Here is a 25,684-nt window from a genome sequence, read left to right on the forward strand (position 1 = left end):
GTCAAAATTAATAATTAAATGGAAATGAACCACAAAAGGTCATGGGCTACTAGCTGTCACTAAGCTAATGCTGATAAAACAGAATGCAACATCAACAAGTGAGTGCTGAAATGCTGTGCTGTATAAGATAATATGCAATGATTATTTGAGGACATTTATTTCTTAATTGTAAGTAGCTGCATGAAGCTGAAGGCTATAATAAGTTTGAATATCAAACTATAGTTTGTTTAAAAGACAATCTGCTGTTATCCCGGGCTGGTATGTATGGTATATACTCATCATCATACTTAGTCATAACATATTGATATTACAATATGCAGTACCTTATATTCTGCTAGTACTATGTTTTACTGCTATACATGAATATCTCAGCTTAATTATAGCTCAATGAACTTGAAGTAGTTGCATGATATTTGCATGTTTTAAATTCAATGTTTATTTTGCAATTCATTTTATCACCATAAACTTTTAACACAATTGTAATGTAAATGTAGAGACTATAAAACATGTGCACCTGTCGTAATAACATATAACGATGTAACGCTAAGGGTGCATGGCGAATTCATGCAGAACATGTGGCCAAAGTGGCATCAACAAACATTTCAGGAATTATGTTCTATGCGTGGTATTTCATATCTCTGTATTTAAACATTTGAAGTCTAAATTTTATTGTAAAAGCAATTTTTACTGTGGAAATAAATTGATTATGAAATAAAATGGCAAAACAAAAAGGAACATTTCATCTAAATATAATATCTGGTCATTTTCATGATTTTGATTGAGATTTATAGGTGTTCCTAACATCTTATGAAAATTTTGTGAGTGTAATTTTCAAATGATGAATTTGAATTTTGATAGTAATTCTCAGATCATATAAGTATCATGATTAAGACCATCTTGAATGATCGTAAAATTACAACCATCAAAAATTGTGATCATAATATACGATCAAATATAGTTGGAATGAAAAAGCGATCAAAAAAAGCGACCAAAATTTTTATTACAACCAAAAATACGATCAACTGTATTCACAATCAAAGCAATAATTACGATCAAACATATTTGGAATCAAAAACCGATCAAATTTACGATCAATATTTGGATTACAACCAAAAATACGATGAACATTTTTGTTACGATCATTTCTACGACTATTCTCTGTCAGTCCTATTATGGTCGTATGCGATCATTGACGATCAAAATTTTGGTCGCCATGACCATTTTTGATCGTAACGATCAAGAATTTGATCGTTACGATCATGATTTGATCGTTGTTTTTTCATAAGGGTAGGTGGCCAGACTGAGTGCACCCAGCCTCTTCCCAACCAGGAAGTGACTGTGCGCACACAGACCAAAACAATGTGAGACCCACTGAAATGGCTCCAGGGAGCCAGTCAGTGCACCTCACATGGAGCAGGGGCCAAAACAAAGTATAATTCAATACAAATCAACCAACGTAATTTTATACCAAGGATAATGATGATGAAAAATAACACTGTCATAAATAAATACATATTATATCATGGATAATGATGATGAAAAATAACACTGTCATAAATAAATACAGTACAATAATAATCAAATAGACTACATGTAGATGGCCAGACTGAGGAAGTGACCAGGAAGTGACTGCGTGCACACAGACCAAAACAATGTGAGACCCACTGACATGGCTCCAGGGAGCCAGTCAGTGCACCTCACATGGAGCTGGGGCCAAAAACAAAGTAGAATTCAGTGTAAATCATGAACATTTTGATATCAAACATAATTTTACTGTACATAACACTGTCATAAATAAGTACATTACACAATTACCTCATAGATGACCCGACTGAGTGCACCCAGCCCCTTCCCAACCAGGAAGTGACTGCGAGCACACAGACCAAACAATGTGAGACCCACTGACATGGCTCCAGGGAGCCAGTCAGTGCACCTCACATCCATGGAGTAAGAGACAGAAATTCAATACATAATATTTAATATAATATTGGTTACTTAAACTTAAAATTTAATATAATATTGGTTACTTAAAACAAATAATTATTACACTCCTCAGTTTGCTTTGTAGCACCACAATCATGAAAATAGCGCATTACAGTGGTGTATGCATGTCAAAAGTCGGCCGTCCTTGGTGCGGCTTATATGGCGGTGCGGCTTATACGCCGACGTTTGAATCTTATTTTACCAATTTTTCGGACCTGCGGCTTATACTCCGTGCGGCCAATATGCCGGAAATTACGGTACTTCTTTACAAACGTAATCAGACTTTTTGACCCCCTTCCTCCCTAACGAAAGGATTTTCGTTTATAGGGCTTCATCGAACTTTTGGGTTGTTCCCTAATAGTCAGTTGCAATGGCATCGCCTACGCCTAGGCTATTATATGTTTGTGTAATAGATGTTGCTTTAATTTAAAGGCCCATTCAGTGATTTGCTCATCCGGACGATCGTAAATATCACCAAAATTCAGATTTTGGTACCTTTGTCATTGTCATAGATGTGCTAACATAGCCTGCTAGTGGATCAGCCAAAAGCCATGTATTTAAGACAAAATGAGGCATTTTACATGAATCTGTAATATACTGACAGCATATAAACCGGGGGGGTCACTCCCATTGAGGCCTGTACACCATCCGCGATAATCAACTTTTGAAAAGCACCCTAAACCAGGATTTAACCCTTGGCTAAAACAATACCCTAAACAGGGATTTTATTCCTTGCATCAAATTTCATACCCTAAATTTCATTTTCGCGTATTAGCAATTGCAATTTTGCTACCCTTTTTCCAATTTTTCACGTTTTGACACCCTAAACACGGATGCACAGCGTGTCGTGCCTACCCACCTAAAAACTACCCTTTTACGCGCTTTCATTATCGCGGATGGTGTACAGGCCACAATGGGAGTGACCCCCTGGGCATATAAATTAGATACATGTATTTGAATGGGGCTTCACCTTCGTGCAGGGGCTTCAGGACATCTCTGTCTCACCACTTCATAGTTTTTGTTTCCATTCCTTCACAAGGCCTTTTTCAACAATGCTAAAAATGTGTGTGTGTGCAGTCTTAACATAACTATTTTGTGATTGTTGCAATATGTTATGATTTTACAATATAAAATAATGAAAGCAGAAATAATTTCCAACAATAAATTGTAATAATTTGATTTTTTTTTCAGTATCGGACTAATCGTACTCCAAGTGTGAAAAAAGTTACTCCTTCGTGTGGTCCTCCTGGTAAGTGAAAAGAAACTGATTCTGCCATGTTTGTGAATTGCTCAATGTCAAAGCTTGAGTGCCTCCTGATTATTTTGCAGCAACTGGCAAACTTGGAGTTGTGTGCTTGTTTGTGTTCTGGATGTAATGCATTGTGCGATAACACAAATGAAGTGCTAAATTTACAAACTATCTATTGTCAATGAACTCAAAAACAACAAACATGGGAGACAACACTTTTTGTGGTGGTCATGTTCTATACCAACCGAGAGATCATTTGGTTTATTTATAAAGAATATCCTCTATGGGATTTCTTAAGTATCTCATACCAAAGAAAAACGCCCTGACACCAGACACAACCATAATCTGCGCGTATTTAAAGGCACATTATTTCTTATGACGTTATTAGCACTATAGTAATCTAACAACTTCTAGATTCCATGGGAAAGTGACCCATGACCCGGACAAGACCATAATCCGCAGCCATTTCCGGGCACATGTTATTCCCTATGATAAATGCCCCAAAGCCAAACATGACCATAATTTGCGCTAATTAAGGGCACAAGTTACCATATACCATTGTTCATCATCCCGGGGTTCATCATATTTCTAATATTCGCTAATTAGCACTATATATCTTATACCATAGGCCTATAATTGAGCCCAAAAAGGTCCCAAAACACAGACAAAACTATCACGCGCTAATTGAAAGGCCATCGCCATATGGAATCATTATCGTGTGTATTTTATAACACTCAATTCAATACTTTACGCAGATTTCAAATAATGACCATGTCATTTGCCATGATTTGTCATAAATGCATATAATTAATGCAGAATATCATTGAAAGACGAAAAATAACTGCATGTATGCGTCTTCGTTTATGGACATGAAAAGTTTTGCTTCAATCATTTCGTGTATTTATTTCCGATAGGTACAGTTAATTGGTATGTATTTACCACAATGCCTAGGAAACTGTTGACATACATGTACCAGGCTTATGTCTTTAACTTCAACAACCATTTTTGATTTGTTTTGTTTTTGTTTTTGATTATGCAGTAAACCTGGTAGACAGTGGTAAAGTGCTTTTTCTTTAACTTTGGCTACTTTTTGATTTTATGATAAAGTGCCTACTTGACGCCAACAGAAACATTCTTTTTTGTGGAATTATTTAGCTTACAAATTTTCAGACTTTAGAATTTGCTATGAATTCAAAGTCATATCAAACTTATTTTGAACTTGTTGACTTATTACCTTATTTCTATACGTCTGGTTCTCCTTTCCATTGTGAACCATTTTTCTCCAGTGTTTTGTGCTGGGAGACATCTTTAGTTTAACACGCCCGCTCTATGCATTGTTTAAGGCTCAAGTCTATACAATTGAAAACTTTTAGACTTAAACTTGAATGCAAAATTATAATCACTTGCTGACTTGCGAGTTATCTTTAGTGTCCCCACTTGTTATGATAAACATGTTTTATTAAACATGTTAAGGGCTGGGGTATGAGCGTTTGGACAGTATTTATTTTGGGACATTAGAGCACATCAGACATATCAATTGCATTCTGAATACGAAGAATGTCATTCTGATATCAAATAATTTTGATTTTTGAAATTGCAATTTGATACACATTTTATGGCAAATCATTAAAAATTGATATTTTTGATATTTAACAGTACTTGAAGTAAACTTTATAAATCTGATGATTTATACTTAAAGTGTATGTAGGTGGGATGAAAAGCCGTCGATCAATTGAAAATTTTGACCTTTCATATTGAAGATATGGATTTTTTCCCAAAACAGGCCTATTTTTTTTTTTTTTTTTTTGGAAAAAAATCCATATCTTCAATATGAAAGGTTAAAATTTTCAATTGACCGTCGGCTTTTCCTCCCTGCTACATACACTTTAAGAATATATCATTAGATTTATATAATTTACTTCGAGGACTGTTATATGTCAAAAATTTGAAAAATATCAAATTTTTATAATTTGTCATAAAATTTGTATTATATTGTGATTTAAAAAAATGAAAATTATTTGATATCAGAAAGACATGCTTCAGATTCAGAATGCAATTCGATAGGTCTGAGGTGCTCTCATGTCCCACAAAAATACTGTCGAAACGCATAATAAACGCTCATTTTGGATCCCTAAGCCATTCCATTAATTTCAATTAAGCCTGCAAGGCTTGATAATCTTTACTTCAATTCTTATGTTATGCATGAAATCGAAGTTACCTCATTTCGTGAACATTTTGACATTTATTGTGATATTTCTGTATACACAATTGTAAGCTTTTAGACTTAAACTTGGAATTCACAATTATAATCACTTGCTGACTTGCGAGTTATTATCTTATCCATGTATTAAACATGTTTTATTAAACATGTTAAGCCATTAAATTAAGTTCAATTAAGCCTGCAAGGCTTGATAATATTTACTTCAATTCTTATGTTATGCATGAATTGAAGTTACCTCATTTTGTGAACATTTGACATTTATTGTGATATTTCTGTATATACGATTGAAAGTTTTTATAGACTTAAACTTGAGTTCGCATTTATAATCACTTGCTGACTTGCGAGTTATTATCTTATCCGTGTACCCACTTGTTATGATAAACATGTTTTATTAAACATGTTAAGCCATTAAATTCAATTCAATTAAGCCTGCCAGGCTTGATTATATTTACTTCAATTCTTATATTGTTATGCATGAATTCGAAGTGAACATTTGACATTTATTATGATATTTCTGTTTCAAATGATTCACTTGAAAACGTTTAACGCTCTGATAAAACATTTAATGTTTGTGTTAATTTAAACCGCATAATTTAGCATTAAACATGTTTTCAAAGTTACGTAAAACTTATAACCAATTGATTATTCTTACTTTCCACTAAAACCTGTAAACTTATACATGACTCACTGTTACTTTACTTTCACTTAACATGTACATTTATTGGGCGTGGAGGGTGGGTTTTTCAATTGAAGTTGATCTCTCGATGATAAAACATGATATGAATGAGTCAAAAAACCCACTTGCATTTGACCAGCTACAATTATGCCAAGTGATTGGTTGTATCATAGCAACAACAAAACCCTTTAACAAAACCATTATGATTGCATCAAAACACTGCACCTGTTTTTACATGGGTGAACGCATATCTGAAATCACTGATGTGCGTAACTCCCAAGTGGATCAACGGCTTAACCCATATTATACACAAGGGTAAAAAACCCATTTATACGCCTGGCCAAAAATTGTCTCCCCATTGACAATCTGGTTTTAATTCGACTTCGCTTAATTAAACGCCATTGTTGACAAATGCTGGCGTACTCTATTTTGGTTCACATGCATGACAACCCAACCTGGCAGATTTACCATAGCATTACTCACAGGGATATTCTGAATCTAAGACTTTGGTAACCTCGTACTCAAAGATCCAGAACAAGACTAATCTTTGATTCATCTCAAGTTTGGTAGTGTATTTTACTGGTTGCAGTACCAAATCACACAGTTCAAGTTAATTGTGGAGAGCTGTACATGCATAGGTACAACGGCAGTTTGTTGGCATGCTTGTGGCACAACTGCAAAATTGACATCACTACTGTACTTGAGGTGGACATAAAGATCACTGAGGAAATCCAACAAATCATCATGGAAGTAATTTTTATGGAAATCTGCATGCTATTCTTCCATGTATTCAGAAAACAGTTTGATATTCTCTGATTATGTAATGGGCACATTTCATCTTGTGTATTCAACAGGTCTTGTGTCTTGTTGGGAATCTGTCAGAAATAAAAACATACAATCCCTCGAAATTGAAATCTTTTGAACTCAATTAGTAATTAGCTAATACAAATTTGAATTTTTATGATTTTGTGTATATTTTCAACAATACAAGATAACCTTGCTACCATTTTTGTTGTTTTTAGAATCTATCGTTGATATCAATGGTCGTCTGTTTACATCACAGTATATAGCGCAATCTGACAAAAGGGAATCACGAACTATAATTGAAAGGTGAGTTGCTAACTCAAAAGGAATTGATTCATTATGACATCCTAAATAACAAACTTTGCTCAAAATTTGCATAATACTGTAGCATCAGCAACTGACCTGGTTGGCAAGGCAAACATAAGTGGTCACCTCAGAAAAGTATCTGCAGGTTTTCCAGTAGGGAAAGCTCACAAAAGAAGCCACTTTCAATGGGATGGCTTATTAAAACAATTTTGCCCGCGATAGGGAGGTCATAAAAAATCGACTCCGGTCACCGACATATTCATGACCCTCCCCCTGCCGAAGAAAATGACATCCCGCTAAGGGAGATAACAAGAAAGTGCAATTTTATTTTCTTAGATGACCATGGTTTTTTCATTGCAGGCAGCAATGTCTCAAGTCACAGAACAGAGAATAACATACAATTCTCTGTTTAGTCTCTTGATAAGACAGATGTTGCCTATAGAGTCTTGTTTAAGACTGCTACCATATTTTGAGCACTGTATGTATTTAATCTACCTTTACCATTAACGCGGCTGTGTACTCTAGACATTGTTTCTTTCGCAAAATTGAGTTTTTTTGATATGTTTGTACTTTGTTATGTTTTTATAAATACAAGGAATGAAAATCCAGATTTGTAAACTCCAACTGCAATATTTTAAGGATTTTATTTCACACTTCCACTCGTTTTTGAAATTGAAAAGGAAAGAAAATCTTTGTTGTACCAGCAGGGTACACGCAGCGCAACAACGCATCGCGCTTGCGTATCTCGCAATTTGTTAACGCATACGAATCGCTTACGCTTACGCTGACGCTTATCTGCATCTTGCGGCGCATCTTATGGAAACACCACGGAAGCACTGATTTCACAAAAACCTAGTGTTCAAATGGCTCCGTTTTAGCTGATAAAATGTGGGTTTTTTTCAAGTTCTTTCCCCCGATTTAAATATCAAGTTATAAATAAATTTTGCTCAAATTTCTCAAGGGGCCGTGGATTTACCCGATGTTCATGTAATGTAAGGCAGAAAAGCGAAAACTGTCGCATTCTCCTGTGAGATTCGATGAAAGTGCAAAATGTGACCACTTTAAACTTCAACGGCCATTATTTCAATGTTCATTTTCTCGATAAAATGACGATTTAGGTACACGATAACTCAATAAATACAGCATCTACAGGTAAGCAAATATAATCATCGTAAAAAGCATGATCGACTCAAAAAACGGTTTTCTCATTTTTTTATATTTTGGCCTATTTCCGATTTTAGGCATCATTTTGTGCAAAATTAATAGGCGTTTGTGAATTTTAAAAAGTTCAATTTGATGCCTTATATGGTCAATATCTCAAAATATAAGGACAATATCTAAAAAATAAAAAATAAAACGTTTTTGGAATGGAGCCTCAAGATTGAGCTAAAAACAAAATAAAATATTTTGGAAAGAGTGTTTTTTGTTATGATGTACCTAACAAATATTGCCAAAAACTCACTTTTTGTAATTTTCTTCATAACTGTTGTTTTTACACCAAATCTATATTCATATTAAGATGTCTTGCCTTTATAAAAATGTATACTTTTATATGTCTTGCGCGAATAATTACAAAGTTATTGCACTTTTACTACATGCATGTCTGAGAGTACACAGCTGCCTTAACAGTCAACATTAATGGGTATATTTTCACAGGAAAATTTTTTGGACACATGACCAATGCGTATCAATGCAAGTGTAACCTCGAGCCTGATCTCTGACCCCCGGCGGTGACCTCGCTATTCAAGTCTTAGTAATTTTGAATTGGAATAGTATTCTTGGCCGCAATTTCGATAGATTTCGTGTATTGCAAATTTATTGAATATCATCAAAACGTAATTTCAAAAATATCTATCTACGGAAAAAAATATTTATCTACGGAAACTCTTACCATAATATTTTTAACTTGCGAGAAGTTACTTATTTTGCATCAAAGGAGGAATTCTTCCAATTCAAATACATTGGAAGACCACCCGTTGTGCTCGGGGTCACATTCCATAATGCTAATATGTCTGCGCCCATGGGTGTCACGTGTTCAGAAAATTTCCCGTGAAAATTCTGACTGATTAATGGTAATTTTTCCTAATGAGCTTTTTTTGTGTGTGAATTCCCTATTGATTATATAACAATTAGTGTGAGGTAGTCAAGAAGTATAATTGTTTCCAATGTTTTGTCACCCATCCAGTGATTTGTCTACTAATTGATACGATTTGTCTAATGTATCATAAACTGTGATGTATGTTTATATATATTGCTATTTTAATTATGTTTCAGAGTCCAGCTCAATGGGACAATGTGTAACTTAACAGATCCCGAGACCGGAGATCTGTAAGTATGTTTTGTAAAGTAAAACAAGTTTTCTCTCCCAGATCACAACAAAAGAATCTCATTCCGTGCACCTTGCCTACACCATTTGTCTGTCTTGCACTGTTCTTATGAGCAGTCCAATCTTTGATGTTGACAAGATATGTTTTCATTGGTGAGCATCTCTTTTGAGCTGCTTCATAATATTATATTAGTTCCTCCCTGCAGTGTCACTGCATCTCAAACATGCTCATCTGCCATGGCACAGTTCCTTAACCCCAATATGCTTGTGCACCCATAGAATGACCTTTGCATGTATTGGGTATAAACATTCATACTCTACAACATGAGTGTCTAATTTTGTGCTATGGTTGTTGAATCATGAATGGCAGTTCTTAACATGAGGCCATTTTGGTTCATAGTGTATGTCATTTACTAGGCTATAGCTAAGATTCTGTCTCACATAGCTACTAACTATCCAATGCTATGATTGTTGAATGGCAGTTATTGAGATGAGACCATTTTGGTTCATAGTGTGTGTCATTTACTAGGCTATAGCTAAGATTCCTTCATACTCACAGTGCTACGATGGTTGAAATGAATGGTGGTTATTGACATAGACCATTTTGGTTCATAGTGTATGGCATTTACTAGGCTAGCTAATGTGACCTATACACGTTCAATTATATAGGCAATATTAAAGATTCTAGATACAAGAGTGGATACAAAATCTACCATTGTGCACTGTTAATGTTTGTGTGTACAGTGCGCAATGGTAGACTTTGTATCTACTCTTGTGTCTAGGGTCTTTGATATTGCCCAATAAAATTTAATGTGTATATGTCGCATAAGATTTCAAACTCACATAGCTATTAACCATCCAAATCATTAAAGCTCTCTATGTTAAGATTGCTATGTATTTCATCTGGAAAAACCAAAGTATATAAGAAAATGTAGTTCTCATTTTTTCATTACCCATAGATTTGATTGATGTATAGTCAATAAAAAATTATTCCTGTTTTTTACAGTTACGGAATCGCACCCATTTCTGAAGGTAACCAATGGGTAATCATGAAAGTCAAGCCAGCAGGAAAAGTAATTGGTATGTATTATTCTACTTTTTTAACACCATTTCATATTGTGTTTTCTATTTTACATAATGAGGCATACCATTAAAGTAATCTGCTTCCAAATTTGGAGTTATATTGTTCCAGATATATTTTGGTTTTGATATGAGAAGTAAACACAATACCCATAAAATAATACATTATTGCATATTACTTCCAGTGGTGGTTCAAACTTTCTACCACATTTGTACTCAGTCCCTTCTAGTACGTTCTAATTTTAACACATAAATTGTTTGATCTTGCATAAACCCACTTATAGATAAAACCTAGTCTTTCAAGAATGACTACCCGCTGAGGTTAAAATCTATATAGCGAGGCTCGACCTTCAGGCCTCGTTGATCATTCTTGAAGGATCATTCTTGAAGAATTAATAAAGCCTTGTGACAGTGAGTAACACTTTTGCTTTTGCTTGTGGGGGTGTGTGTGTAGCAGACTGGTAGCGAGTCATGACTTGAGAATCAACTTTTTAAAAATGAAATGAGTTGACTCAGGTTTTCAAATTTTCCCCATAGATATTGTACAGTGAGTTATTTGACTCAATTTGATAGCTATTGATGGTTGACTCGGCCATGAAGTGACTCGTCTTGTTACAACTCTGGGGCATATGTGTTTGCTGACAATCAAGGACTCACTCGAGACACTTCATATTTAAACCGTGGCACTCTCTGCAACAAGGGACCGTCCTCGGTTCCAGGAGGGCTGCAAATGACCACAATTGCTTATATAATGCATTTGCGAGATATGTCCTCTTTCATACATTAGATATAACCCTAATCTAGTTTAAACCCTAAACCATAAACCCATCACAAACACTACATGACAAGTAACTATAAACTTTTTATTTTGGGAAAATTAGTCCTCTAATTTTATGCAATTGGAAGCCAAGAAGCGTTATACTTGTATAGAAATTTCCCTTTTGCTCCGGACTGAATAAAATGTAGCTATCTTGTGTTGTGGCATTGTTGCCATTTAGGTTGGAATTTCTTGACTAAATTTTGTTATATCCTTGATGTATAGATTGGCATAACAGGAACTGCGCTTGACTGGTTCAGATCATATTTCAGCAACAGGACAACTTGTGTTTTGGTTGACAATGTTCACTCCGTTCCTCATGATATGCGCTATGGACTTCCACAGGGGTCTATCGTCGGACCAAAATGTTTCACGATTTATACCATACCTATTGGAAGGATCATCAATAAGAACAATTTGTGCTATCATATCTATGCAGATGATATTCAAATATATAGTTCTTTCATACCTTCGGATTTAGCATCTATTCAGTCGACTCTTTCTGCACTTCAAAACTGCATTGATGAAATATAACTCTGGATGACTGAAAATATGCTGAAGCTGAACAGTGATAAGACTGAATTTTTTGTTGCCACCTCGCCTCATTTTAAACGTTCTTTACCGGACATTCAGTTGCAAGTTGGAAATGACATCATCAAACCATCAGGAACTGTGCGAAATCTGGGCATCATCTTTGATGATGTTATGTCTATAGCTCCATAAATAACATCTCTTTCCAGTTCTGTTTCATACCACTTGTGTAACATCACTCGCATCAGACGTTTCTTGGATTTAGACACCTGGAGCCGTATTGTAAGATCGCTTATTTTATCCCGACTGGATTACGGAAATGCTCTTCTGCTGGGAGTAAACACAACCCATATTGACAGACTTCAGCGCCTTCAAAATTGGGGTGCAAAACTCATTTTTCTGCATCAAAACGCGATCATGCGACTCCATTTTTAAAGCAACTCCACTGGCTCCCTGTGAAAGAACGCATTCATTTCAAAGTACTGCTATATGTGTTTAAATGCTTAAATGGACATGCTCCTGGTTATTTAGCTTCTTGTTTCACACCTTACCATCAATCACGTGCGGACTTCGCTCTGCTTCAGATACAACTCGGCTTACTGTACATAAATTAAATGCCAAGTCTCTCCACTCTGCCGCAAATAAAGCTTTTTCTCTGGCTGCTCCTGGACTGTGGAACAATTTACCCATCACCATCCGTACTGCAAACTCATTGCCAGTCTTCAAGAAATTACTGAAGTCATATCTTTTCCCAAAAAGTTGACTGTTTTTATTGCTCACTTTGTTTGTTATATTGTGTTTATGCTTTGAATTTGTTTATGCGCTGTGATCTAGATGAAACGGCGCTTTATAAAAGAATTGTGTATGTATGTATAAAAACCCAAGCAACATTTGCTGTCCCAATTTAAATTTCTTTACTTATACATTTCCATTTCATTCATTGTGTTATTTATCATTGGAAATGTCCACATATTTATTGTTAGGAAGCCAGAAGTTTAACTTCTCAATAGTATCTAGTAATCTGGGATTGGGCTCGAGTATGAATCTACCAAAATCACTGAGAGTCAGTGGGAAGAATGAACTATATCACTACCAAACTCATGCAGGTATGTATGGTGTGCACACAAATGGTGCTAGTGTCAGTGTGTTGGTAACTAGCTGTGTTTCTCGATAAACATGCCATTAATTAATTAGATACTATCACTAATTAGGTTTGGCATATCTCACTCAATGTGAAAATTGTGTACAACAGTCCAAATGTTTTGCATTATGTAGTGGCGTATCAGTGAGATATGCCACTATGTCGTAAATATGTGGCATACACCACTATTTCAGTATCGCGTCTGTGTGGCTAACATGGATATGAATTTGACATACTAACATAATCATGTGTTGTATGTTAATTTTGAATGGAGAATCATTTCTCAAAAAATTTGACGTATGAGTTTAAGGTGGTACTACACCCCTGGTCAATTTTGTGCCTATTTTTGCATTTTTCTCAAAAATTAAAGCGCATTGGTGACTAGTAAGATATGTATATTATAGGGGCAAGGACTACAACTACTGCACTGAAAATTTTATTTCAGTACAGACAACAGTTGTGGAATTACAGTCAAAAATGAGGGAAAACCAATATTTGATCAATAAATCAATAACTACTTATCTTGAGTCACTGAAATTTCAGTGTAGTAACTGGATTTCTTGCCCCTGTAATATACATAACCTTTTGTTACCAATGTTTTATAAGTTTTTGAGAAAAATACAAAAATAGTCACAAATTTATCAAGGGGTGTAGTACCACCTTAGTGACCAATTACAATTAATTGGTGAATGACAACAATGTATTTTATTATAAATGTAACCTAAATATATATTTTCATACCCATTCAAAAAAGGGGACATTTTAATCGAGATATATGTATGACAACCGGGCAAAATTTGTACAAATTTCAAATGTGATTATCTCAAAATGGCTATTTACATGATACGTCATGGTCATCCGTGCGACGCTATGTAACCTACATTTATGTAACAAAATTAAAATAATTGATTCAATTTTTTCCATAGATTTTTAGAATGGCTCTAGTTCAACACTGACTTGGCCTATTAGTACCCTCTGTTTTCCAAAATATTCATCTTCCCATATAATAAAAGTGTGCAATATATCAACCCTAACATCACTGTATTTGTGCCTCCCTTCAGTGGACCAGGGACAGGCAACACATGGTACCTGACCCCCGGTCCCCGCACTCCGTGCATCCGCGGGTATTCATGCTTGTCGGTGAACTTTAAAAACACCCCCTTTTGCATCTCATTTCGCGAAGTTTTTAGGGGAAAAACACCACTTTTTTTAGCGATTTTAGCGAATTATTTGCCCTTTGACAATACCCCTATTTTCGCTCAAACACAAACGATATTTATACCCTTTTCTGGCAGAAACGCGTAGGCTGCTCAATGAAAATACCCTTTTTTTTTTAATTTCGCGAACACATGGTTTGAAAAAACACCCCTTTTTTTGTGTGTTTCGCGAGTCGTGTTTCTTCATCTGAAAACACCCCTTATTTCGGGAAATTTTCGACGAGCATGAATACCCGCGGATGTACGGAGTGCGGGGACCGGGCTCTGACCAAAGCACCCAATGAGACCATTAGGTCTACTGTAAAGCAATTATATTGATTAAGATTCTGATGACTTAAATTCCAACCTACCTACCCTCAAGTTAGTACTGCATCAAATTGACCATCATTTTTCTCATTTTCCTATTCAACTTAATCACACAGTTATTACAAGTGTTGAGCCAACACATGGTAGTTTGGAAGGAGGGACTCTCCTCACCATCACTGGAAACTATTTTGCTAACCGTGGTTACCGGACACCCGCCAGAGTCTCTGTGGGAGGTAGGTACTTAACTTATATTCATACTTGTTATCCAATTGTGATTGGTCAAGAGCTGGGCATGCATGGACAATGCCTGGCTCACAGCGATATTTCCTTACCCCAAAAAATAGCGCCATCTCTTGATACAGATATGTTTGACAACAATATTTTGAGGTGTTTCCAAAACATATTGAACAAAGGAACTATGGGAACTGTACCGTACCACAAATATCCAAACAAAGCCCGGCATGTATTGTGGATGATTGTTTGAGAACTCTCATATTCGATATTCCTTAGAATACATACTGTTTTGTACAAAATAAATTGTTTGATATTCAAGCAATTTCCAAAGGGCTATTTTTGTAAGTACAATGGGAATGCACACTTACATGCATAATGTAAGAATCTTCCCACACAAAAATATATATCTGATAATGGCGCACTATCCTTCAAGAGCAGAGTGCATAAGCATCATTGATAGAGTAGCTCTTAATACCATTATCAGCAGTAGATAGCTATTTCATCAATACCAATATCAGCAGTAGATAACTACTACTCGGTGTATAAATTTTTGCCCTTTTATCGGGCATGTTTGCTCCATGGAAACTCAGTCGAGGAACCAAGAACTTGTCAATCTAGTGTAAATCCTGGGGTAGTCCATGTCATCCCCAACATGCCCAATGTTATACAAATTAATGTTTCTGACCAAATTTAAGCTAATATTTTTGCCGACAAATTGCAAAGGGGTGTATATGTATGTGCAAACAATGTTAACCTATGGCAAACAATGTTGCCATGTAATCACCATGTGCATGCCATACTTTATTACAGGTGTACCATGTGTTGTGAAGAATGTGTCTGATACGGAAATCAAATGTGTTACTGGCAAAGCTGCAGAGAATTCAACCAATAAGTATCCTGGTTCTAGAGGACTTATCTTTGACAAATGGGACACACGTTTCAGGTAGGCCTGAAGTACAGTTGGTGGTGACATCAATTTTCTTTAGATCTTCGGATATATGTATAAAAGACATGCATAATGCAAATTCACAAATTGCATTTGAACCTCTTCAGTAAGATTATTTATCTTATTTTTTGGATTGTGCTATTGCAGTCAGAGAGTTGTGACACCTGCTTTCCATATCAAAACTACTGGAATTGGAATTCCAATCATCAGTATGTATTTATGAAAAAGATGTGTGTTCATATTACATGAATTTTACATTTTAAGTTTCTTAAAAAAAAACAAAGTTTCACTTACAATGCATAACATAAGTAGCCCACCCAACATCCAACCTGTTGTGACTGAATTGTTGGTTACAAGAAGATTTTGTTCCCCAAAGTTTCTTGACTAAGGTATATTACCCTTATGTACTCCAGGTTACTCTCTGACTCAATGCATGACAACATTCTACTGGACAGAATGGTTATACAAGAAGTGTAAATTAACGTAGCCCCACCATTACTCTATAATGGGACACATAAATGCCATATAGACCTATATAGCCTTGGCAACCAAAAAGGAAGACACAAATCTGGATTAACCCCATAGGTACTACCTGCAGATACAAGCTGTATTAAAATGATTGGTACCCATCAGTTGTCAGTGGTTATGGACACGACTGCCTCATCAACATCCACCATTAGGTTAATGTGATAAAAGGTTAAATATAAACTATAAATTCTGGCCTTTTCAAGAGGATCCATATACCAATCATACAGCCTGGAGGCTGGAAGAACTATTTTGATTGCTTAAGGGGTGGGGTATGAACGTTTGGACAGTTTTTATTGTGGGACATAGTACATCGGACATATCGAATTGCATTCTAAATACAAAGAATGTACTTCTGATATCAAATAATTTTGATTTTTTGAAATTCGCAATGTAATACACATTTTATGGCAAATAATTAAAAATTGATATTTTTGATATTTAGCAGTACTCGAAGTAAACTTTATAAATCTGATGATTTATATTTAAAGTGTATGTAGGTGGGATGAAAAGTCGATGATCAATTGAAAATTTTGACCTTTCGTATTGAAGATATGGATTTTTTTCCCAAAACACCCAAAAAAATTAGGTCTTTTTCGAGGACTGTTATATATCACAAATGTGAAAAATATCAAATTTTAATAATTTGTCATAAAATTTGTATTATACACTGAAAACATTATTTCGTAAGTTCTACTAAATAAAAGTTAGTAAAAACGATGTCTCGTTCTACTAAATAGTGATTTGTAAGGCATGTTTAGCGATGCTATTATATTGGTTGGGTATGCCGAACAAGTCTGCTTTACCAATGAAACTGTTAAATGCGGCATACGCTTTCACAATTTCAAACCTGCCGTACTAACGTTATAAGATCGTAAAAAGCGATGTCTCTTTCTACTAATCTTGGTTAGTTCGACAGGCTCAACAAAGTTTAGAACTTCGTTTGTCTGGTCGAACAAATCAATTGTACAAATGTGATGTACGATGGTTGTGAAAGTGGAAAACTATGCTAACAGATAATATTTCAAGTTATTTCTCTCAAAATGAGCACTAAATATTGTATTGATGGTGTAAACTTCTTTTCTGTATGATCAGAAATGCTGTGCCACATGTGCAGTGTGCAAAGTCACAACTGCGTCACATCGCATGTAAGCTTACAGCTTTAAGCTTACATGCGATGTGACACAGCATCATGACTTTTAGTCTTTACGACCACACTGTACATGTGGCACAGCATTTCTGATCATACAAAAAGAAGCTTACACCATCAATACAATATCTAGTGCTCATTTTGAGAGAAATAACTTGAAATATTATCTGTTAGCATAGTTTTCCACTTTCAAGTTTGTCGCTGCACAACCGCTACTCGATCAGTCGTCTGCAAGCACGAGCACATGATCGAAACAGCGGGAATGTTTAAAACATCGTAAAACCACCAGAGATTTGTAAAACCAAATGGTACAACGAGTTAAAAGCGCCCAGCGATGACAGCGCGTTTACGAACCATCGATGCTGTACTAAAATGTTGCATTGTCGTAGAACTTCCAAATCCAATTGGTAGGACCTACTCCACAACTATTATTCCTTCATTTACGAGTCTCGCATCGTCTGCTTAGTATACATATATCGTAAGACATCGTAAACCTGGTAGCATGCGCTCAAGCAGTTTATTTTACTAATTTAAATTAGTAGAACACAACGAAAAACAAGCTTTTGTTTTCAGTGTATCGTGAATTTCAAAAAATTCTTCGTATTCAGAATGCAATTCGATATGTCTGATGTGCTCTCATGTCCCACAAAAAAACTGTCAAAACGCTCATTCCAGATCCCTTAAGGTAATACACTATTTTAAAGTGTTGCGATTTGGTAGTTCACAACATCTTGCGAATGGTAATGAGCTTTGGCAAAATTGCATTGCTCATTTCCTTGCTTGCGTGTAGAAGAATTCAAATATCACAGAAATAATTTTGTAGGTCCTGTGGTTCTTGAGTTACGTTGTAAAGAGGGCTGAAACAACAACACTTTTGTAAAATGTACATAACTCATTAACAACAATAAATTAAGCAAGTTTTCAAATTATATAATTTGTAGAATGAACTTTTGCAAAACATCAAGGTGTTATTTGTCAATAATTTATTGATCTAGAGAATGAAAATCGATTTTTTTTTTTATTGCTTCGACCAACAACACTTCGTCTACCCTTAAAAGAGCCATTCAGCAATATAGTCAGTGAGGTTGAAGGAAATCGTTGAGAGATCTAAAGCTCTATTCTGATTGGTTACCTAGATGATTATATCATGTTATTAACCAATCAATGGCTCTGTAAGAAAGACTTAGTGCCCATGAGATTTAGATTTACAAGTGTCACATTCTACACATGTAAAGTATGTCATTCTTTACTATTAGCTCTAGCCTTGCCAATGATGCAACAAAATCTAACACACGCGATGTCTACCCTTCAGCATGCAGTGTACAACTTTTTACATAATTAATTTTCATCTTTCCAGAGCCAACCTGAAAAATAAATAAACAAAGCTTGGTTTAGAGGTTTCCATTTTCCGGCAAGGTTTTGTGGCAACCTTTTAAGGTTTTGTAAGGTTTCCAGCAGATATTCAGTAGAAAGTAGATATTCAGTAGAAAGCATGGTTTCTTTTCTTACAGTTTTGAAGATGAAAAGTGGACAACAACCTCGCCAGCTCTATCCAAGCATGTAATAGAGGGTAGCACACCTTTAGACAACATAACGCTTGGAGACTATTATTGCGGTCGTTTACGTGGATACTTTGTGCCACCAAAAGATGGAGAATACAGATTGGCAATCAGGGGTAATGATGTATCCCAGTTGTTTTTCAGTGAGACAGGTGATCCTGCCAACATGGTTAGTTTTGCTACAAGGAAAGAAAATTCTGTGTCTGGGTAATAATTTTGTCTAACCATTTGAAAAATACTTAAAAAATACAAATTTTAAAAGGTATGTACAATGTACAAAAAAGTTCTTCTCGTGTACCATGAACATTGTACATGGTACACGTAGAAGAACTTTTTGTTGGCCTAACTTATGTTTCGTTAGATATCCCTTTTATATTACAGGCTCACTTTATCAAAAACCAAAAAGATATCTGCTGCTCAATTTATAATGATTTAAAAAGTTAGAGAACATGCTTGAATCTAGACTTCTTTAGGGGTCCAAAGTCAGCCAGCTCTTTTGTATCGTACAAATATGTGTATCTATTGGAAGTGTATTGCTATTGTAATAAAATGTTTATTATTTTTAATCACCTTTTTGTTTTATTTTTTACTAAATAGACCAAAGTTGCTGAAGGCATCCGATACACTGAATGGGACTGGCACCATTTTCCTGAGCAGATCTCTGAAAAGTTCAATCTCACTGCAGACAAACCTTATCCAATTGAGGCGCGATACTGCGAGTACCGTGGTCAAGATTGGGTGCAGTTTGGTTATGAGAGATATGATGTGCCTTTTGTGAGTACTGACTTAGAGGGCGCTGTTAACGAGCAGCAAAGCATCTTTGTGAAATCGGATGAGGCTTTAGAGATACAGGTATGTGTGTTTTAGATACCTTAACAAAAACCTGAAAATTTATTTTAATTTTTGATTTGTCCAATTTTCTTAGGAATGTCGTATTTTAAAAATCTACCTCATGATACAGACCACATTTGCATTGGGGGACTTAGTTTTAAAGTTATCAGGATGAGCATTTAAAGTTGCCCTTACTCATGCATGTCCTTAAATAAATATAGCCCTGTATTTAAAAAAAATTATAGCTTTTGTTGTGTTCAAATAGTCAAAAAGTGGCAAATATTCAAAAAGTCAGGAACTTCCCACGCCCCTTACTCCACCGTACCAGATGCCTTAAGGCTGCGATCACATAGAAGTATATTGTATACGGGTATTCGCTTTACGCTCATTCGATCTGGCTGAGTTCACATAGTATACTCCTATGTGAACTCGGCCTGATCAAATGAGCGTATATCGTATAGCGAATACCGTATACAGTATACTTCTATGTGATCGCAGCCTTGAGGCTGCTGGACCCCACTTGTTAGTTACTTTGTGCCCTGTTGGGTGTTCCTATTTCTGTGTTTTCAATGTTTACAGGTATGTTAGATTCTGCAGGTAAATATAATGAAATTTGCATATGAGTAGACAAATGAATTTACCATCACATAACTTTAAATTGCTTTGATAATTTGATGATGTGCATCATTGTTGCTGTGTGTGAGGTATCAGTTATTAACATATTACAAAAAAAAATTTTTAAATCAACAGAAATGTAAGAATTTAGAAGTGTCCATATGAAAGTAACTATCAAGCAATTGTCAGGGTCATTCTGTTTGGAAAGACAAAACAAAACAAAAATGAACAATACAAAACCCGCTCAAAAACACCACACACGAAACTGATATATCTATGTGGCTCATTCTAAGCTTTTCTATTGTATTTCATTGTGTAGTCCCTGTTTATAGAGGGTGCTAAAGAGGTTCAACAAGTGACAGTTGCTTACACAGGCTGTGAGAATTCCATACACTCCTATACTGTAATAGTAGACTGTGATGAGACAACTCATGATAATTGTGACAGCGGAACTGTGGAAGAGGTGTTGGTTAAGTTGGTGGACTGTAAAATATCTGGATCATTTAGACTTACCTATGATGGACAAGAAACTGGTAGGTACTCGAAAAGTGCAAAGATTTTATTTATTTAGAATTAAAAAATATTGAATGAATACCATGTATATCAGGGACGGATTTAAGCAGTGGCCCGGGGCCAGTGGATTTTGCGTCGGGCCAGTAAACTTCCAACAATGCTGGCCCGGCGGGCCACTAGATTTTTGAGCCTTATATAACACTTACGAGACAAGATATCAGTAATGGTCATATTTACACAGTTTTCTGCTCTGCCTGTCACTTGAAATTTATATCTTTATTCAATGATTTTTTTTGTATAATATTTATATTCTTATTTTTGCGTTGCTAGCAACTTGGAAATATACGGCCGCTTTTTACAATGATAGCAGGCCTATGACTATGTACTACTTAGCTCTTCCATGCGCTACATAATTATATCTGATGATGATAGCGATACCGCAAATACTGCCTAGTTTGAAACTTTTGGAACTAAAAAAGGCAGGACTACTGACTGAACTTGTGTTAGTGACTACACTCTCTACATTGAGTACATTCAGTACGGTACAAAACAAATTAAAATGTTAAGGTTTGCTTGTCTTTAAGGGCTCGGATAGTGATGTTTCCACATATTTTTTGTGGGACCTGAGAGCACATCAGACATATCGAATTGCATTTTGAAAACGAGGAATATCAAATAATTTTGATTTTTTGATATTTGCGATATGATACACATTGTATATGATGACAAATGATTAAAAATTGATATAGATTTTTCCCCCAAAAGCACAGACAAAAAAGTTGGGTGTTTTTTTGTTGTTTTTTTTTGCAGTAGAACATATTGAAAAAGCTGGGCCAGTAAATTTATTGCAGGGCCACTAGATTTGCCATTTCACTGGCCCGGAGGGCCAGTAGAAAACTGAAACCTAAGTCTGTCCCTGATGTATATGCAACAAGAGCCCATTATCACTTTTTCAAATTTGTGCAATATTATTAACAGCTCCCATTGCCATCAGTGCCAGTGCTGGAGAAGTTGAGGTGGAACTTGGAAAACTATCATCACTATCTGCCATTCAACATAGTGTCACTGCAGAATCAGATGGTGTCATTACTAGGACCTTTAATGTCACATTTGATGTCTATGAAGGTAAAAGCAATTTTTTTTCTTTTTCTTCCCTCATCATTTTTTCATTTTTCATGTGTCAGGGTGTGTGTTTGTAAAAACAAGGGAAATGAAGGAAAACTTATAATTTATGATAGCAGACACACATGGTGGTGTTTCTAGATCATAAACAGCATAAATAAGCAATGATTGCAGTTGAGGTGTGGTGTTAGTCAGCACTTGGATAGTGAAAACCATGTCATAAGAAAAAACTCAAAATGTATGTGTCTGCAGAAAATTCAGTAGAGTTGGTTAATGTTCACAGTTACCAGTGTTTATACACATATATGAGGTTGTAGGGGTGTGTGTGTAGGGGGGTGCAAGGTCTGTGTGTATAAGTTGCATTAAAAGATGTGTTTAAAGCCATATTGTAACATTTGCTGAGATGGACACCCTCAATATTTTTCAAAATTCTTTTTTTTTTGACACAATTATATTGTACCTGCACTCAAGACTCCAGGTGCTGATGTAGTTTTGTCAAAATTAGAGATTTTGAATCAAACGCAGGAACCACCATATGATGGAAATATTAGTCTAATGCATACACCATGTTCATAACACAGTACATCCAAGGCGTGCGGGACGTTGGCACACACATCAAAGGATGGTGCCGTAGTATGATGACAGAGTGACATGCATTGGCGACAACGGTGCTGGTAGTAAATTTCAATTTTCTTTGCTTTACCTCAGTTGTTTGACTCAAAATTAAAAGTGGCATATCTGATAATAAAAGCTAACATTTTGTGGCAAAGAAATACTAATCTATTATGTATTGGAATGTTACAATATGGCTTTAATGTGCATTATCTTAGCCAAAAATAACATCTGAAATGAGAGATCTGTGGAATTAGGTTTTGGAGCTGAGAAATACTGACCAATCCATGTTCAAATTGCTGACATATATTTTGATGTCAAGAATTATATTTTTTCTCCATATCTGGTTTCAGACCTTTCTTTAATGACAGTGTCAGTGAGTGATGCAGACAACATGGCTGCCAGTGTAACCGAAATATCACCAGGGACAACTATTAAGGATGATGAACCTTTCACATTTAGCTATGGTGGCAAAGAGTCACAAGCTTTGACTCTAGGCTCCTCAGCTCTTGAGGTTTGTATATTGCATGGTAGAGAGTACAACAGACCTCCATCCCCCCTCCTCATGTTAAAAAGAAGTCTATGACACTGATGGTGATCAGAACTCTCTAATAATTATAATCTCATTTGGTAAAGAGAGTGAAAAGGAAGAATAGAGTGATTGCAAAGGGCAAGGATTCAGCACTTTGAAATACAAATCTATAGACAATCATGTTGGTAGATAAAGAGCAATTAAACTTCTAACAGTCATTAACACAAAAATAAATTTAGATTTACTTTTGAAATGGCCACAAGCAACAATTTTTGTTTTTCATTTTTTATTTGCCCTAGGTCCAAGATGCCTTACTTGATTTATTCAGCATCAAGTGTGTACAGCCGCAACAGTCAGGCTTGTTCTTCAGTGACTTTGAGAACCAGCCAACGGGCAAGTTAACGGGAAAGAGAGTGATAGATGAGGAACCATTCTGTGGGAGAACATCTCTGAAGAATCCATCGAAAATCTACGAAGCAGGAGAGATCAGAGACAGTGCTAAAAGAAACCCAGGGCCCTTTAGTTTTGGCATGGCTGATAAGGTACATAACAGTCATGTATGCCTTTGCATTTGTTTATGCCACAGTGGCATCGTGTTGCAATGGCACGAATTGCAATGTGCTGGAAATTTAAAAAAAGTAAACTGAGATTGAGAAAATATATAAATATATAAATGCCTAAGAGGCAATCGTCAGACGTGTCGTCTGACGATTGCCTCTTAGGCATGAAACTCAGAGTAACGACTACCTATTCTGGAAGGTCTGTTCTTTGAATTTCTATACGCTCTCCCTTTTGGGATTGAGCACTTTATTCAAAAGATAGTCTAACTTGAGTAAAATGTTGTAAATATATAAATGCATATCTTCATAGTATACTCAATTTGTAGACAGAAAGTTGACAAAACACACATACTTTAACTGGATCTCTAAAGATGCACTCCCGTGAAATATATAACATAAAATAAAACAAACGAAGACGGGAAACAGTGGTACATTAGCAGCAAATTTTCGGTACTAGGCGTACCTTCTTCAGGCTTTATTATAAAATGACACAAGAAAACAATCTAAAAACAAGCAAGAAAATTAATGCGTAACGCGTAAAAAAACAAGCATGAAAAGATCGCGACTTAAAAACAATGCAGTGTGAAGGCGCATCTATAAAACGCGCATGTGAAAAAGTGGGGGGGGACTATTCAATAAGATTTCTCGCGCTGCTGACGTCTAAATTTGGATTGGCGACCAAGTGATTCAATGACCGTGACTTTGACATCATCGATGCTATGATCTGGAAGAGAAAAGTGCACGGCAACTGGCTTGTCTACGTGTTTGGCGTGGTGCTTGATGGTACATCTGTGGTTCTTCTTTCTGTTATATTATTACCAGTTTCACCCACATACTGAATGTTGCATTTGGTGCATTCAATGAGATAAACAACATTATTGGTACTGCAAGTAACTTCTTGTCTTACGGTATAGTATTTGCTCTAATTTTTGTTACTGAAAGTGCATATAAGGTAATTCTTGGCCAAGCTGGAACATACCTGTGGCATCCATCATACTAAGCGTATACACAATATACCCAATCCTTGCAATCTTCTCAACCACACTACCTGCATGGGCTAATTATGGCAAGTATTACAGCTTGGCCAAGAATTAATATAATTATTTCCATATTCAAGTATATTTGGAACATAAAGAGAATGAAAATGTCATGTTTCACTGGTGTACAAAAGTCTGTCTACATGTGTTATTTTCAACCCAACAACACAATAAACACCTTTTCACAGAAAGGCCCCAACCCCCCAAAAAACTGAACATACCTAAATTATTTTAATTAAAGATAAAATGTGCAGTTTTTTGCAGACATAATGTATGCAGAACATTTAATCACAATTTGATGGTGTTCATTTTATTCTTCTTTGCTTGTAGCTATGCTTTGCTGTCAGAGGAGTCTTGGCCAAATCCGCTAAATTCACTGTAACATTCAATGATGAAAATGGTGTGGTAAAAATGGAGTCTCACTGGTGGGACATCTTTGACATTAATGAAGGGTAAGTCTGTTGCAAATGTCAAGTCCTATGATGTAAGCAGTGAACTTGTTCTTTTAACTGTATGTTTTATGCAGGACTTGCAAGTTAAATTACATACACAAGAGTCCATGCTCTATAAATAGTAACAAGTTTCACGTACACAGGCAAGTATTATTGTACTCTTGGTCATCGTAGTGTCCTGTATTTCATTGCAGAGGTTTTCTTGTCTCTAATGTGTGGAGCTATAGATGTGTCAATCTCTATAACATCATATCGTTGAAGCATTCTAAGGCAGATCATTCATCATTCCGCATATTACGGATACAGCTCAAAGGGAATATGAAAGACAACTATTACATT

At 35.7% G+C, this 25,684-nt stretch overlaps 1 protein-coding gene across 1 annotated transcript in view; it reads left to right on the forward strand.

Moving 5' to 3' along the window:
- The first annotated feature begins 9,532 nt into the window (after positions 1–9,532).
- Positions 9,533–25,684, forward strand: part of LOC140147461 (fibrocystin-L-like) — a 64,555-nt gene continuing 48,403 nt past the window's right edge. The window contains exons 1-11 of the mRNA XM_072169239.1: positions 9,533–9,567; positions 10,572–10,645; positions 12,977–13,099; positions 14,774–14,890; positions 15,702–15,834; positions 19,024–19,240; positions 19,669–19,923; positions 20,837–21,050; positions 22,009–22,155; positions 23,118–23,278; positions 23,596–23,848. Coding sequence (XP_072025340.1) covers positions 9,533–9,567; positions 10,572–10,645; positions 12,977–13,099; positions 14,774–14,890; positions 15,702–15,834; positions 19,024–19,240; positions 19,669–19,923; positions 20,837–21,050; positions 22,009–22,155; positions 23,118–23,278; positions 23,596–23,848 — 1,729 coding nt within the window. The remainder of the gene's footprint in view (positions 9,568–10,571; positions 10,646–12,976; positions 13,100–14,773; positions 14,891–15,701; positions 15,835–19,023; positions 19,241–19,668; positions 19,924–20,836; positions 21,051–22,008; positions 22,156–23,117; positions 23,279–23,595; positions 23,849–25,684) is intronic.

This window comes from Amphiura filiformis, chromosome 3 (genome assembly GCF_039555335.1).
Source record: "Amphiura filiformis chromosome 3, Afil_fr2py, whole genome shotgun sequence".
NCBI classification, from domain to species: Eukaryota; Metazoa; Echinodermata; class Ophiuroidea; order Amphilepidida; family Amphiuridae; genus Amphiura; species Amphiura filiformis.